Source organism: Oreochromis niloticus, linkage group LG3, assembly GCF_001858045.2.
Source record: "Oreochromis niloticus isolate F11D_XX linkage group LG3, O_niloticus_UMD_NMBU, whole genome shotgun sequence".
Taxonomy (NCBI): Eukaryota; Metazoa; Chordata; class Actinopteri; order Cichliformes; family Cichlidae; genus Oreochromis; species Oreochromis niloticus.
The window spans coordinates 27,055,647-27,072,658 of NC_031967.2; the positions used below are offsets into that span (position 1 = coordinate 27,055,647).

The following is a 17,012-nucleotide window of genomic DNA, read 5'->3' on the forward strand; positions in this document are numbered from 1 at the left end:
CTTTTCTTCCATAATCTCCAACAGGCATAAGTGAGACTATCAATGGGGCAGTTGAAGTCTAAGATTACAGGGTCAGGCCCAGGTATTCAGCAGGGAAATCCTGAAGAAGGACCTCCAAGGTACTCCTCACACCATTTTGATAGCAGTATAAATCCAAACTTCACCATCTCAGGCGTGTCAAGGTTTGTTAAACACTAGATTTTTTTCTTTATTTATTCTCTCACTTTTAAGTCTTACATGATACTATTATATCACACTGATCCTACTTCAACTGGCTAATCTATCATCTGTTAAATATGTAAACATAAACAAAGTAAATTAATAAATAAAAAAAGGAAGAAAGAAAGAAAATCTAGCAATCACTGAAGGAAATGCAGTTTCAAACAGTGATGGTTTCATTATTTAATAACCTTTTCTTTCTTTTTTTCACTGGACCAAAAAAGTGGATCAGAACAGAAGGACATGGAGCCGCGAAAAACTTCTATCTATAACACCATAGACATGGCGCCACAGTTAGAGTATTATGCAAATACACTGCCCCACCAAGAGATTAAAATCAGACCTTCTCTTGATGTTCTGCGCAAAACATTTGAGGTGAGTTTTCCACCTGTGGAAAAAAACATCTCATTGTTGAGTTTTTTTTTAACTTTGCAACTAGTTTAATCAAAAACTGACATTTTATTATATTTCTATTCAGAAAACTAGCAGATCTGTTTTCTAAATTATTTATCATTATTTTAGGAAGTGGAAGCAGAAAAGGCTGCCGCAGATGATGCCGCTGCAGAGGATGAAGATGAAGAACCCCAAGGTCCTCAAGGGAAACCGCCTACTAGATTTGGCTGGTTTATTGCAGTCTGGGTGAACAAAGCTTCTGTGTATTTAAGTCTACAAATGGAAAAAAGACTAACCAAAAAAAAGGAACAATTAAAACAAAACAAAAAAGACATTTTTTTCTTTTCTTTTTATCATAGATGCGTTGCATGCTGAATATCTGGGGTGTCATCCTCTTTCTCCGGCTAACATGGATTACCTCTCAAGCAGGCATCGGTGAGACAACATTCATTCATTGTTCAGTATATTGGGTCCTTTTTATTCCTGCTTTCTGTTGCCAACTCTGGTATATATAACTTTCATTGATTTAGGCTGTTAATTCTTGATAGTAGATATACAGTCTAACAGAAAATGATAATTTGGGGTTGAATAAAATACTCACTTTGATTAAAATTTGTTCCTTTTCATCCTGCAGAAGGTACTTCATACTATTGCCATGAGAAATTTTAAAAAATCAATAAATAAAACAAATTTATATAAGTTGAGAGTACTTACCTTGCCCATTTTTGTGGATGTATGACAAAATAAATACAAAATGTATCATAATAACGGAATTGTATAAGTTCTGTAGACAAGAAAATCGATACAGTACATGTAAAACATTCTTATTCAAGCCATTTAAACAGGACTTTGATATAATAATTAAAAACCTCTGTGATCATAATATTATGATACTGAGTCCTAAGTTGTTTCTTTTTTTTAGTGTTGGGCTTGGTTATCATAGCGTTGGCTGTGTCAGTGACCACAACAACTGCCCTCTCAATCTCTGCCATCGCCACCAATGGGGAGAGTGAAATCAGGTGAGTCCATGTGCAACTTAAGAATTCCAAACAAATAGGCCGAAGTCATCTGAAAGTATGAATACTCTGGATTCCTGTTGAAAAATCGCCATTAAGTCTGTAAGAATGGAAGTTTTCAGTTGGGTTAAATTTTTAATTTATTTATTTGAAGATTGCATCTTAATAACTTTATTATTAACTGTGTATTATGTATATACACTTAGCATTCAAACTAAAAACTCCTAAAAGTCACAAATTGAATAAATGATTCTAAACTGGAATGACACAAGTATACGTGTGTGAGGGTGCCGCTCAATCTTGCCTTTTAAAATCATCCCTTGAATTCCCAGCTTCAAACCCACAATCCTGTCTGACACTCTCTTTATCTCTATAACACTTTTAAGAAATGCTTCCTTTAAGAGTATTCTTACTACATTTATCTCCACATCAACATTATGATAGAACAGCTCCAATGCTCCTGGCGTTGCTTCCCTTCTTCCTGGTCCCCATTCACACACAATATTTTTTAGTATCCCCCATTCCATCATATCAATGAGCTCTCTTTTTTGTGAGATTTGCCCTTAACATTCTGTTCTAGAATACTTATCCTATTTGAACTACAAATTTAAATGGCAAAGGTTTTTATGCCAGATGCCCTTCCTCATACAACCCTCCACATTATCTGGGCTTGGGACTAAAACTATGAGCAGATTGATTTGTCGCTTGTTTCCAATTAAGGCAATTCAAGTAGTCTTCAGAGATACTTCTCCAGGCCTCTAGAGGGACATCCCAAAACATTTTTGGATGGTGAAATTTTTTTTGATCCATTTCCGGCCAAGATGTTTCCATCACTGTGCACATGTTGCTTGTGCACAACATCAATCAAACAATCATATAATCAGCCATAATGGAGCCCAAGTGGACGGTGAATGGTTTTCTTCAAATGCTCTCGTCCCATGTAGCTCAAGTAAAATAAAATTGGAAATCAGCCAATCCTGGTCTCTAACTAGGCAGTTTTTGCATCTTCAAGAAATAATATATCCGTTGGTCAAGATATTAATCCATTTCAAAAAGTTCAAATTATTGTTCTGCATCAAATAAAGAAAAAGGAAAATCCATTTGTTATGTGGGTATAATACTCCTTAAATAATGATAAACTTAGATAATTCAAATGTTTGGTTAAATACAATCATTTTAAAATATCCCAGTTATTTTGGATATTGAAAATAAGTGCTTTTCCACAGTCAGAATGTGAAAACCAGAAAACTCAAGAAAGAAAGCCTCATCAATGATATTTAAAAAAAAAAAAAAACCCTGAAGAATAAATATGCATTTGCTAGAAAGCATAATTTGATGTGATGTAAATTTAGATTTAGTGTTTTCAAGAGTGATGGGCACATCAGAGTAAAAAGAGAGGCAAACAGAGTCATGGCACATGCCTGTATCATTAGCCAGAGTTTTCTTAGATTCATTTTTCATACCGAGTCTCCCATAATCATAAGAAGATGGTAACAAATAAAAAATTATTTGTGGACATAAAAATGATATTCCATAAGCTTATCAAAGTTATGTTAAGATGAAAGGTGTATCAAAGCTAAAGGCTGTCCAATGACATATTAGAGAGCGTGATTTTTTTTTTTCACTTTAACAGCCTTGTTTCTACTTATTTTTAAATATTTAGGTGGGACATATTTCATGATCTCTCGCACACTCGGTCCTGAACTGGGAGCATCAATTGGGTTGATCTTTTCCCTTGCCAATGCTTTGGCCGTTGCACTCCATACTGTTGGCTTTTCAGAGGTTGTACGCGATCTGATGAGGGTAAACAAATAATAATAATACTAATAATAATAATAAATAGGTAACCACATCTTGTAAAATAATGCATTCTAAATCTTTATATTTTCATATTCCTGTTAATAACTTGTTGATTTTTTTTAGAGCTATGGTACCATAATGGTGGATTCGCTCAATGATGTCCGTATTATTGGTGTGGTCACGGTGACAATTCTTTTGTTCATTACGTTCGGTGGAATGGACTGGGAGGCCAAGGTAAGCAGACCCAAGCACATTTCACTTTGTTTGCTGGACATGGGTTACAAATATTGTTGTGTCTTATTAATGTTCACTCTTCATTACACCTGTTGTAATTATCCCCCTATATTCTTTTTTCACTTTCACTCTCGTAGGCTCAGATTTTTTTCTTCATAGTTCTCATGGCTTCCTTCGTTGATTACCTTGTGGGAACACTGATACCTCCCACCCCACTGAAGAAGTCACAGGGCTTCTTTGGATATGACAGTAGGTTTATTCTTCTCACAACAATCTATTTTCCAAAATGTATCTTTGAAAAAAAATTATTTTGATTAAATTCCTTTAGTTATACTTATATACTTCTAATAAGTTCTGCCTACCAGTTCTAATGTATTGATCTTCATTCTCTGATGTCAGTTATTCTGGACTGTCACTGACAATATTGAACACATTATAGGATTGACATGAATTAATTATTGGAAGTAATAGCTGAAAGAGCAAACTTCCAGCTACTTGACAAAATCCTGAAGCAACTGAGTGTGCCTTTATGCTGGAGAAGAAATCTAAAAGGGCAAACAACTGAAACAAGTACAAGTTGAAGGTGGCTGCAGTTTTCACCAGAGAAGATTCTCAGCAACTGCTATTTTATATAAATTGTAGACTTTGAATGCTCCTTGTTTGCAAGGGATCTGCAAAAAAGTACCAAACATGACTGTTTTAACATATGTAATATTACATTTTGTCAAACACTATGGTGTCCTGATTTAAGTTACTTTGAATCAAAGTGTGGAATGTGCACCTGCACTTTAGATCAATTTTAGATTTTACACTGAGGAACATTTGTTGCTCATGTGGGGTTACTCAAAGAAAAATATTTCTGTGTCCCAAACATCATATGTGTTTACAATAGGGACATGTTTTTAATAATTTAAAGTTTAATACTATTTAAGCTAATATCTCGTATCTTCTACAGGGGATATATTCATAGAAAACCTCACACCAAGCTGGAGAGGTCCTGATGGCAACTTTTTCCGTCAGTTTGCAATTTTCTTTCCTGCTTGCACTGGCATCCTGTCTGGAGCCAACATCTCTGGAGACCTCAAAGTATGACAAGCATCAAGAAAGCAAGATAGTTCTTCCACTGAACCCACTAAGGTTTATATGTGAGTGATGACTCTAAAAATATTTTCTTTTGTAGGACCCTTCTACTGCTATCCCCAAAGGCACCCTAATGGCCATATTTTGCACCACTCTCAGCTACGTTGTGATTGTTATCACTTCTGGTAATTACTCAGTTTCCTTTTTTTTCTCTGCATTAGATATGGCTGGAATCTAAACTTTAAACCTTCATTGAGATTCTGTGGTATACAGGCATTTTTTTCTTGTTGAAACCGCCTGTGACACTATGAATAAAACAGTTTTTTAACTCTGTTCTGAAACTAACATTGACTGCAGGTGCAAGTACAGTGAGGGATGCCTCTGGAAATATGACTGACCTCATGACTGGAAACAGCACAAGTGGCTGTTTGGGACCGGCATGTAAACTGGGCTGGAACTTCACAACCTGCGTCCAGTCACAAACTTGTTCACAGGGTTTGGCAAACTATTCGCAGGTACTGTTCAGCTAAGAGATAAATAGCATTTATGTTCATTGCAATTTTAACCATTTTTTTTATTTATTTAGGTAAAATAAACATTGTTATTGTTTGTGACAGGTTGGATCAGGTCTTAAGTTATTTTTTTTATCTTTACACGTAAAATAATCCCATGGATGGTTTTCGATTCTCATCTCACCTTTGGATCTAAAGAGCTGAGTTTGAAGCATATTGAGATTACCATGCTTTCATGTCTTCTCAGTTAGATTATTGTAATCATCTTTTAACAGGTTAACCCAAAAGCATTGAATTGAATATAAATTAAATAAAATGATGTATCAAGGCTCATTAGAAGAATCAATTAAAATGAACACATTACATTGTTTTTAAGGAATTTGTACTGGCTGTCCACTACTTTCAAGATTTAAAATTGATTTACTAAAATTGATTACTTGTTACTTTTTAAATTGTCATTCCCTGGCGCCAGAATATATAGTTTGCCTTCTTTGCTCTTATCAAACAGTGTGCAGCTTTCACATACTTAGAAACTTAGAAACTGTACTAATTGGGTTCTTTGGTTCTAGAATGAGCTGCATAAGGAAATCTAGCTTGCCTCATTAGTATCTGCTTTTAATTTAAGTTATTCTTATTCTCACTATAAAATTGCACTTGTCTCTTCTGGTCTTTTTTTGTAATCTTTTTTAATTTCCTTATATTTTGTCTTTTGTTCGTTTAGTGTTTCTTTTCTGGAACTGTCTCTTGTAATGCTGGTTCTATTTTAAAAAAGTGCTTATTTATTGCTTATTTAAACTGTACTGTTTTATTTTTGTAAGTATTTATATTAAATGTGTTGTTTTGAACACATTATTCCAGTTTTTAACAATTTCATTTTGAAAATTCTCTACAGGTAATGGGCCTGATATCTGGTTCATATTACCTCATTGTTGCTGGTGTTTTTGCAGCCACCTTGTCTTCTGCTCTTGGATTTCTTGTTTCTGCCCCTAAAATTTTTCAGGTGAGAATCACCAGATACATCACAATGACTGAACCATATGTTTTATTTGTATTTTTTAGACAATAAAATATGGATAGTCTTAACCAATTATCAAGATTTATTCATTTCAGCTTGTACAGCAAAACGTATTAATTTTGCAGAGTAGAACAGTGATAGACAAACATCTGACACTATCTTTCACAATTCTGCTATTTCTCCCATAGTATTTATAAAGATTATCATAGCATTTGTGATGGAACTCAGTTCTTAGCCAAATTCATCTTAGCTTTTTATTTTTTTAATTCAACCTCAGAATTTAACAGAGAAACTAAGGGACACTGCCACCTCTTGGACTCGTGACTTGTCAGTCACATGGGGAAGCACATTCTTTATTATCACCTTCCTGGAACAGATGGTGACCTTAATGACAAAACATGTTGTATCTATGTATATCATAACAAAGAAGCTTTGTAAAGAAGTTTTTTCCACATACTTTTACAGAACTGGATGCCTTTTTGACACAGATGTCAGAGAACTGATGACTATTAGAAAGAGCAGCAAAACAGTGAAACATGTGATATAGGCATCTGTAAATGTAGTAAAGTTATTATTGTTAAAGAAATGATGTTTGTATTTTATTTCATCCCTCAGTGTCTGTGCAAAGACAATGTATACCCGTACATTTCATTCTTTGGAAAGGGTTATGGCAAAAATAATGAACCACTTCGGGGCTATATACTCACCTACCTCATTGCTGTGGCCATCATTCTAGTTGGTGAGTGTAATCCAGCACTGTCCTCCTACTGTTATTTGAAATATTGTTTCATATATGTGCTGATCGTTTTTTTCCCCTTTTGTATTATTACAGCTCAACTAAATATCATTGCACCCATTATCTCCAACTTCTTCCTGTGTTCCTATTGTCTCATAAACCTAAGCTGCTTTCATGCGTCAATTGTCAACTCCCCTGGTAAGTTATGTACTCAACTATCGCACTGCACTAAGACTTGATAAAAGCTCATGCCTATTCACTAAACAAGAAATTAACTATTTCACCAGGTCAAGAGTGATGTCCAAGATAGGTGATACTTAACAAGCTGATAAGAAATAATGTGAAGCTATATTCCTTTGAGCATCACTTCAATATTTCTTGTGCTTATGCTTAGGGAGGGCACAAAGAGGGGTTTATATTTCAGTTTTTTGCAGGCTGTACTGGACACAGTTCTAGAGATCTAAAATCAGAACTTTTGTATTATGCTCAGATGTATCTGTCCTTCTCTTGTCATCTCTTAAAGGATGGAGGCCAGCATTTAAATACTATAACAAATGGACAGCTTTGTATGGAGCAATGGCATCTTTTGCTCTGATGTTTGCGTTTACCTGGTGGGCTGCTCTAGGCACCTGGTTCGTCATCTCCCTCCTGTTTATATACATTACATACTTCAAGAGACCAAGTAAGTCAAAATCAAGCATAGGTTGGAAGTCAGTGTTGCTTTAACAAGAAACATGTCTCAGATGGACAAGTGAAATGCACTGTATTTTACCATTCATTTATACTACATCCTTTTGCATAATGTTTTTTATTACATCAACAGATGTAAATTGGGGCTCTTCAATACAGGCAAGTTCATACAACATGGCTTTGTCATTCTCTGTGTCTCTTACTGATGTGAAGGACCATGTCAAGAATTTTAGGTGAGGGATCTAAAACGTTAAAATGCATTTGTCTGTTTTTTATTTCATGTGTTCTGTTTTCAAAGAGTATTTGTGTGATCACTGATTTATTTAAAAAACAAAAAAACCTGTCAAAATAAATCCTGCTAACATATGCAGAATGGTGAAAGAAGGACATATTCATCAACAAGTGCTGATCACATATCTCAATTAAACATTAGGATAATTCAAATAGAGAGTAACTCCCAAACATTATCTTTGTTCTCTGATGTCCTTTTATTAGACCACAGTGTCTTGTCATGACTGGACCTCCAAAACAGCGCCCTGCACTGGTGGATTTTGTTGGCTGCTTCACTAAGCAAGTAAGCCTTATGATCTGTGGAAACATTATAATGGTGAGTTTCTTTGTTTCATAAAATGACAACTGATTAACATTTTTGTATCCACTAATTAAAAGTCCTCACACTGGCTTTTTGTTAGAATTTTTTTAATTGCACATGCTCAGTTCCTTCAGCTTTTCATGGAAGGTTGAAATTGGCTTTTCCAGGAACCAGACAAGCAGACCCAGTTTCAGGATTCCACAGATCAGTATGTTAAATGGTTAAACAAAAGGAAGGTTCGCTCGTTTTACACTCAGTTTACGGCTGACACCCTCAGAGATGGAGTTCGATATCTGATGCAGGTAGGTCCTCTATTTGAGAAGCAATTGTTGCTCACTACCCAAAAGAAACTAGAAATTGAATAATGGCTTCTTACAAGTTATCCTGTATGAGTCTCATAATGTTTGATAATGTTAAACCGTTTTATCAGCATGTGAGTGGCTCTATTGTATTATTGGTTGAGCCTGAAAAATTAAAGGTTTCTCGTTGAGTTGCAGAAGACACAAATACCTTTGTGGATGTGTCAAGAATAACATTCTGTTTACAAATCAGCTTTTGGTTTGTAATCATGGCATATCATTCCTTTTTTAAACTATAAAATGTCATCAAACATTTCAGTACTATAATACAATTGAAGCAAAGGGTGGTGTTTAAATGGTCTGTTTAAAAAGAAATGCTATAATTTATATTCTTGTTTAGGGATGGATTTATGTGTTTTTCCTTCATCTTATTTTTGGTGTGATTTTAAAATTCCACTATCTTGAAAATATTGTGAAGTTTTTTGAAAATTTGTAATTGTGGCATTTTCAATATAGATATCCAAGAGTTTATCTCAATTTAACTTAAAATGTAAAATGCCTGAAATCCCTAAAACTTTTGGATGTTTCTAACAGCTTATTATCATTATTTTTACTACTATTATTATTATTATTTTTTTTTATTCAAGGCTTCTGGTCTCGGCAAGCTGAAACCTAACACGCTGGTCATTGGCTTCAAGTCAAAATGGATGGAAAGTTCTCCTACAAGCATTGATGATTATATCCAGACTATATAGTAAGCTTATCATTTTTTTCATACTCTGTGTGTGCGCATCATTCTATTGTAAACATCAAAGATTACATCTTTGAATCAATTCTGAAAAAAACGTTATGGCGTTGTAGGGTGGGGTCACGTTACCATCCACTAAAATTTGGCTTACATACACCGTGGTCTTAAGGGTCAACTTAATGATTTGGTCGAAAATTAATAAAAAGCCTTTTAATGATTCTTTTAAAAGTGTGGTGTGCATTTTTAGCATGTCGAAAGTACCATACAATATTATGACACCTTCTAATTAACACTGAAATGAATGCTACACTTTTTTTTTTTTTTTTTGCTGAAAAGAATCCTTAAAAGGATTTCTGTTGCTCACACACTCTCTTTTACTGTTCTTCAGTGATACATTTGACGCCAACTACTGTTTGTGTATCTTGAGGATGATGGATGGGCTGGACATCAATGACCATGCTGATTTTAAAGGTTGGATACATGGCCTAGAATTTTTTTAGGCATCAATTCCCAAACATATATATGTATAATTTATATATATAATTTATTTTTTTACGTTAGAAAACCAAGGCTTTGAGCCTGATGAAGCCATTGAAAGCAATGACCATCAGCTTCCTGAGAAAAACTCTGGTAAGCACTTCCAATACAAATATACATTATAATTACTGCTTCTTAAGTACGAATATGGAGTAATCTTTATGATAACACATATCTATTGCTTTTTGCAGCTAATGACATTTCTGAAAACAGCGATCAGGTCAAGACTGTGTTTAAGAATGCTGGGGGAACAAAGACTATCGATGTCTATTGGATAGCTGATGATGGAGGTGAAACATGGCACACGAGTTACATGACAATTTATTAATAAGTGTGTAACACTTAGTTGAAACACTTAGTTGATATAAAAGTGTGTGGATTGTCTATCTGGTCAGAATTCTGGGCCACCAGTTTGGGATTCTGACCACTTACTTTGGTCATCTAGCTATGATGTCTCTTGGACACATCGTGAATGTGAATCCAAGGATGAGTTGGTCTGTGAGCTGATCTGGAAACACCTAGATCAGTCAGTAGCCAAAGACAAGGAGGTCTCAACATTTCAACTTAGACTAGTGGATGGATAGTTGACAGATGTGATTTTAGTGCCAGTATTGGCTTTAATCAAAACTGAATCTTCACCTATCATGTTGAATATAAAATTAACCACCGCTATCTTGCTCTTCTCTAGGACTAATTGTACTGGTGCCTTACCTGCTCACCAGGAGAAAACGCTGGAGAAGCTGTAAGATTCGGGTTTTCATTTTGGGAGATGAAGAAAACATGAAGGAAAGCCGTGATGCGTAGGTTTATTCTATTTTAACCTCTGTTTTGGTATTTGAATTGACAATATTTGTATTTTTGAAAACCCTTATTCATAGATAAATTGAAATTGAAAGGCATGGAGGTAAACATTCTTCCAGTAAGTTTTTATTTGTGATCTAATTCTTCATTGTTAAATAACATATTGATTAAATTTATATAATTTTTTCCTTTAGAAAAGTTTAAAACTGTATATTTTAGATGTACAACACACATTCGCTGATCAAATTTGAAATAGCACTAGGACTGAAAGAGTGTTTCCCTGCATGCTGTTCAGATTGGGGTGAAAATGTTTAGGAATCTTTCAGGTTATATGAGATGGTGTTTGATTTTCAGAAACTGAAGTGCTTTAAGGTTGTTTTTGGTTTCTTTCAGAATGATGGCCCTGCTGAAGAGATTCCGTATCAATGTTACTGATGTTGTTGTCATGACAGACACTGAGAGGAGTCCTCAACCCAAAAAGTATGAAAATATTACCATCTTTTTCAAATAAGACAAAATATACACTTTTACAAAACTCTGTGAAGCTTTTAACCCCATAAACAAATGAAAGGCATGGAATTTCAGCTTAATGTTTCAATTATGAGTCCCATTTTTATTTAGTGAAAAAGATATTTTTAAACATGATGTTGAATTAACTGTAATAGAACACTGGAAGTAAAGTTATTTAGAACATGTTGTATTCTAGCAGGGTTTTTCTTTCCTTGGCAGCAAAATCATTTGTGTCTTTTTGATGCCTTGCAGTATGAATAAGTTCTTGGAGAGTGTTGCGCCCTACAGGCTATATGACGAACAGCAGGAAGGTGTCTCGGTTCAGGAACTAAAAAAGAAGGAACCATGGAAAATATCTGACAAACAGTTTGAAGCTTTTAGACTTAAGGTCTGTCTCTCTGTACCTCATTTCTGACTAAAGGAGGAGATGACATGCTTATGATTGTCCACTAAATTATTTTTTTTTTTAATTTTATTTACAGTCTGAGAGAAAAGTAAGGCTGAATGAAATCATCCGGAGGAATTCACAAAATACCACCCTCGTGCTTGTGTAAGTCGACTGTTTTTATTACCGGTGAAATTCAGAACCTTTTTTGGTGCAAATTTGTTAAAACTGTCTATAATCTATAAAATCGTGTATACTGCCAATGTTCTGGTGTATCTTTAGACCCAGAATTTAGGCAGTTTTATTATACATGCATACACCATTTAACATTCCCTAGATGGTTTGTATTATACTATAATGTGGTGTATAATATATAATATGAAAATGCAGATCCAAAATAAAAGGGGATAATTGTAATGGATTCAGCAATGCAACCCTAAGGAATTAAATGACTCTACATCTGTTTACCATTAGTATATGTTTAAAATTTTTAAAACATAAATTGCATATTTTAGCTATAACAAACATGATAATAATAAGATCTAATATTTAATAAATATTTTTAAATACACAAGGGACAGTAAAAGGCAGTATAAGGGACTCAACCCACTCTGCCTAATAAATATTGGGAAAAAATATATATATGTGTGTTTATAAATGTATGTGTATGTATGTATATGTATATGTATGTGTATATATATATATATATATATATATATATATATATATATATATATATATATGTATATACATATACATATATACATACACACACACACACACACACACACACATACAATATTGGTCAAAAGTTGTTTCATTTTTAACTGTAGTTGCTGATTTGTTTTTATGCTTTCATTTCAGAGTACAGTTAAACTGCATAATAAAAAAACTGGTGTTCTAAAACGTTTGACTAGTAGTGTACAGTTACAATTAAAACAAAAAAGAAAAGAAAAAAAAGATAATTTTATGCCCAACCACTTTGTTCTTTAAAATGTAAGACTTCAAATAGAAAACAAGAACATTCTAATTTTTTATGGTACTTCATTTATTTTAATGCTAAACCACAAAATACAGTGTGTTTTGAAAAAGAATAAACAAAATAAAAATAAATATAGAAGAAGTTTATTTCTGTAGTTGCAGCAAAAAAAAAAAATCCCCAAGCAAGGTTATTTTTAATTTATTTTGCCGTTTTGTTATGTTGATTGTAATTCAATAATCTTTACATATGTGAGATGACTGTGATTATTTTGTTGTTTTTTTTTTGTTATAATTGAATTCTTTTAGGAGTCTTCCTGTGGCGCACGGTGACTGCCCCAGTGCTCTGTACATAGCCTGGCTGGATGCTCTGACCTGTGGCCTCCACTGCCCTGCAGTGCTTGTACGAGGAAACCAAGAGAATGTCCTCACGTTTTACTGCCAGTAAATCCTATGTTAGTGCAATGAAATCTACAGAAACAATATTTTTGATACTCTAAAATGATGTCCTGACAATGAAGGAGAAAAGAAATCACACAAGACAAATAAGTAAATAAGAAAAAGCATAAATGCGTGTAAATGATGTGCAATGGTTACAAAGATGATTAACAAATCTGATGAATAATAAAGAATGATCAAAAATGGAAGATAACACCATTGTGGTTATTCACTTTGTGCTGAATAATTTCAAACTGTGTATTCCACTTTGAGTGGGGCAAATAATCACATACAGAGCTTACCCAGTGTATTAGACTAATTCAATTGAATTTTTTAATACGGTGCCAAATCACAACAATATATATATATATAAATTGTAAGGTAAGATCCTACAATAAAAAAGAAAAGACAGAAAATAAAACAATCATATGAAACGTCGAGCAGAACCAGGCTCATGGATGGGTTGGGGTGAGCGTCACTTCACTGGTTGCCCATTCCTTTTAGGATTCATTTTTAAATTATTTTATTTGCTTTTAAAGCCCTTCGTGCCATAGCCCCATCTTATCTTTCTGAGCTGCTACAGCCTTACAGCTGATGAGCTGTTCCTGAATGTACTCAGGACTAAGCGGAAACTTAGAGAGTCCGTGCTTAGAGTTCATGCTTTTGCTTTTTCCAAACTGTGGAACTATCTGCCTTTAGAAACTGGCCTCTTCTCTGCCTGTTTTTAAATCACTTCTGAAAACCCATCTCTTCATCCTGGCCTTTGACTCCATGTGAGATGTTGTTGGGTTTTTTTTTGGTTGATTTTCTTTTCTTTTATATCATTTTTAACGTAGGGCTGTTTTAATATTTATGTATTGTGTGTTTTATTTAGTTAAAATATTTGTTACCATTTCTTTTTATCTATTGTTCTTATTTACTGTGCAGCACTTTGGTCCTATGGCTGGCTATTTTAAGGTGTTTTAGAAATAAAGTTGGATTGAACTGGATGACAGTGAGGCAGAGTTACGAAGAGGACCCGGGTGCCCAACGGCTGCCCACTGCTTCACAGAGTGAATGGGTTAAATGCAGAGAGGAATTTCCCCACGGGGATCAATAAAGTATTTATTATCATTAAATGCAGACACAAAGGAACTCAGAACAAAACTTGATATTAACAAAAGGCGAGCCGTTTAATAAGGCTGAAAAAAGGTACAAAAACAAAAAGCAAAACACACCGGGGAGAAACTAACTAGAACTGAACTGGGAGAAACTAAATGCTAAACACAAAAGACAAAGAACAAAACCTGAACATTAGGGGAAGTGCAAACACATGGGGAAACAGCTCACACTAATCTGACATAACGAGACAAAGGAAGCAAAGCCAATTACACTGACATAAGACACAGACCTTCAAAATAAAACAGGAAACATGCATGGAACGCAGACATGACAACACAAACTTGACAACATGGACAAGAAGACAAGAAACATGACACACTAAGGCTACGTTCACACTGGAGGCGAAAGTGCATCAAATCCGACTTTTCTGACCCTATGCAACTCATATCCAATCATGGTATGACAGTTTGAACAGCACAAATCTGACATTTTCAAATCCGACCTGGGTCACTTTCATATGTGGTACTGAATCCGATACATATCTGATGTTTTAGAAAGCGACTGCTGTTTGAATGTTCATGTCGCATGAAATCCGTCTTTTACATCACTGACACAAGACAGACGCCAATTATCAGTGCTGGAGAAGACATCGTGAACGCTTCCTGGTCATCCAGTGTAGATGTCAGTGAAACTGTTGGGAAGACAACGTTGGAGAAACGTGAACATTTTATTTGTTCTGTATAATCTGCAGATTCTGACAGAAATCTGCAACTATCCTTTGAAGCACCGCTCCTCTCTAAAACAGCAATAAGGATAATTATTAGGCCAAATGTAAATAACAAAATAACTTTATAACTTAAAGCAAAATTGGGAAACATAAAGTCTGAAACAAGTCTTTATATTTAGGGCCATCAGTCAAACAATATTGTTTGGTCTGGGTCTAAACAGAGCGCGTTGTGTGTGACGTCTTCTTTTGCACATGCGGGCCGCTTTGAGCGTTTATACAGGAGTGTGTTTGCTGTCACATTTTATTTGTAGTGTAAACAAGCTGACAAAAAAAGAAGACCCAGGATCGTGACAGACATATTGGTAGTTTGGAGGAAGTAATTACTGAAGTTAACTCAGAAAGGTCAATGGGAAAAGAGAACTTCTCATAGGGGTGGTCATATGGGCACCACTAAAAATATTGGGGATGGCACACCAAAAACACAATTCCCAGTTTTTTTTATGCTGTTGTCAAATTTAGGCTACTTGAAAAATATGGCAAAAAATAGAGAGAGAAAGGAATTATATGCCTTGTTGATTTCCTGCTATTAAAGTTAAAAATAAGTACATATGAAGAGCAAATACAATTTTGAAATACAGAATAATCTGTTTTTAGCAGGAATGTATAACAATAACCAATTGTAGGGTACTTTCTCTTTTGTGCTCATGTTTGTTAGAATAATTATTGACATAGGACAGTCTTGCTGTAATGTGGGGGCCATTAAATTTTGGGGGGGTGGCCAGTGTCTCCCCTGCCCGCCCCTTGGTGGTGCCACTGACTAAAAGTAGCTGTACATAATTTTATGTGTGTGAGATGATTATTGTTCACTTTTTCTCTAATAATTTTAATGGTAAAAAAAATTCATGGACTCATTACTAGTTAACTTAAAAGTAATGGTTGGCTTAACGGAGGTTTGTCAGTTTTGCTATAACAGATACCCACCTTTGCAATTGTCATCTTATTAGTTCTTGATATTGGTAAGCTACACGTACTGACTTTTTGTCTTGCCAAATTACTGAAGCAAAAGATCGGGTTGTTCTTATTTTCTTCGATTAATGTTGACTTGTGAGCAATGTTCCCTCTAATTTCTCACGTGTCTGAGCAAACACACAGACTCCCTGAGCGGTCCCTTGGACCACTGTGAGCAACAGCAGACGTGTGCACTGTGGTCACGCCAGCATCAAATCCATCCAAGTTACATGGTTTATTAAAAAAACTAATTACAGCATTTACATTTATGTTAGACTACTTTTAATTAAGCGCTTTAGCCCACTTACAATGAAAATTAAAAGAAATCTTGCTCATGACCTGTGTAGTATGTTAACACTATTGGAAGTAAAAATAAGTTGAATTCCAATTTTGAAAACACAACTTTCTTCTTTTTGTTTTTTTTTATAAAGCTCTGACTTGTATTATGAGTCTGTGTGAAGTTCCTCCTGTACAGTGGGAGGGAGTCCTGTAACTCTTTGTCTGCATAATACAGTATATAATGAGCAATGTTGGGCAAGTCATTTTGAAAAAGTAATTAATTATTGTTACTAGTTACTTCTTCAAAAAAGTTATTTGCAGCTATTTATCTAAAAATGCAGCCAATGCGTTTTTTAAAATAACCATTTCAAACTATTTACAGAACAATCAGGTGTTCTGCATCAAATAAGATGCCACACAAATTATTTGTGCCACTCCAAAAAATAACCTCACCTCATTGTTCTGACACACACAACAAAACTATCCGCTACACAACACACTAACGGTGCGTTCACACCGAACGCGATAGAGGCGGCCAGAGCGTCAGGTTTACATGTAAAGTCAATGGAAAGAGCGCGATGACACGCGATTGCGCGTCCGGCGAAAATTCGGAAGCAGATTTGCGTCGCGAAAACGCCAAAACTCGTGAAACGCGCGTCAGTGTAGCGTGTCTGGCGCGTTTGACTCGCGAAAAAAAACACGCGCGTGAGTTTTTGTGTTGCATTTTGTGCATACGCGTGTTTCGCCTCTACCGCTCGAGTTGGAAAATCTGAACTCCGGCGTCAATTTGCGCCACGACAACCAATCAGGAGGCTGGTGACGTGGCTCTGACCTAGGTACTGACGCGTACTGTCCCGCTATTTTCCCACTGATGTACAAATACCTTTCCGCTAACAAGATAATGTGTTTATTCA

General features: G+C 35.1%; 1 protein-coding gene across 1 annotated transcript; it reads left to right on the forward strand.

Annotated features, from left to right (window-relative positions):
- The first annotated feature begins 42 nt into the window (after positions 1–42).
- On the forward strand, positions 43–13,194 carry LOC100700766 (solute carrier family 12 member 3). The gene is given in 28 exon segments (XM_019354139.2): positions 43–119; positions 444–594; positions 742–858; positions 972–1,047; positions 1,535–1,614; positions 1,616–1,631; positions 3,292–3,431; positions 3,552–3,662; positions 3,800–3,911; positions 4,618–4,748; positions 4,843–4,927; positions 5,100–5,257; positions 6,147–6,254; positions 6,885–7,008; positions 7,102–7,203; positions 7,529–7,687; positions 7,829–7,928; positions 8,191–8,302; positions 8,455–8,589; positions 9,234–9,340; positions 9,723–9,805; positions 9,896–9,964; positions 10,063–10,161; positions 10,560–10,671; positions 11,066–11,152; positions 11,435–11,570; positions 11,665–11,732; positions 12,855–13,194. Coding segments are annotated over 28 exon segments (2,994 nt in total). The 3' UTR covers positions 12,994–13,194.
- Positions 13,195–17,012: the final 3,818 nt, after the last annotated feature.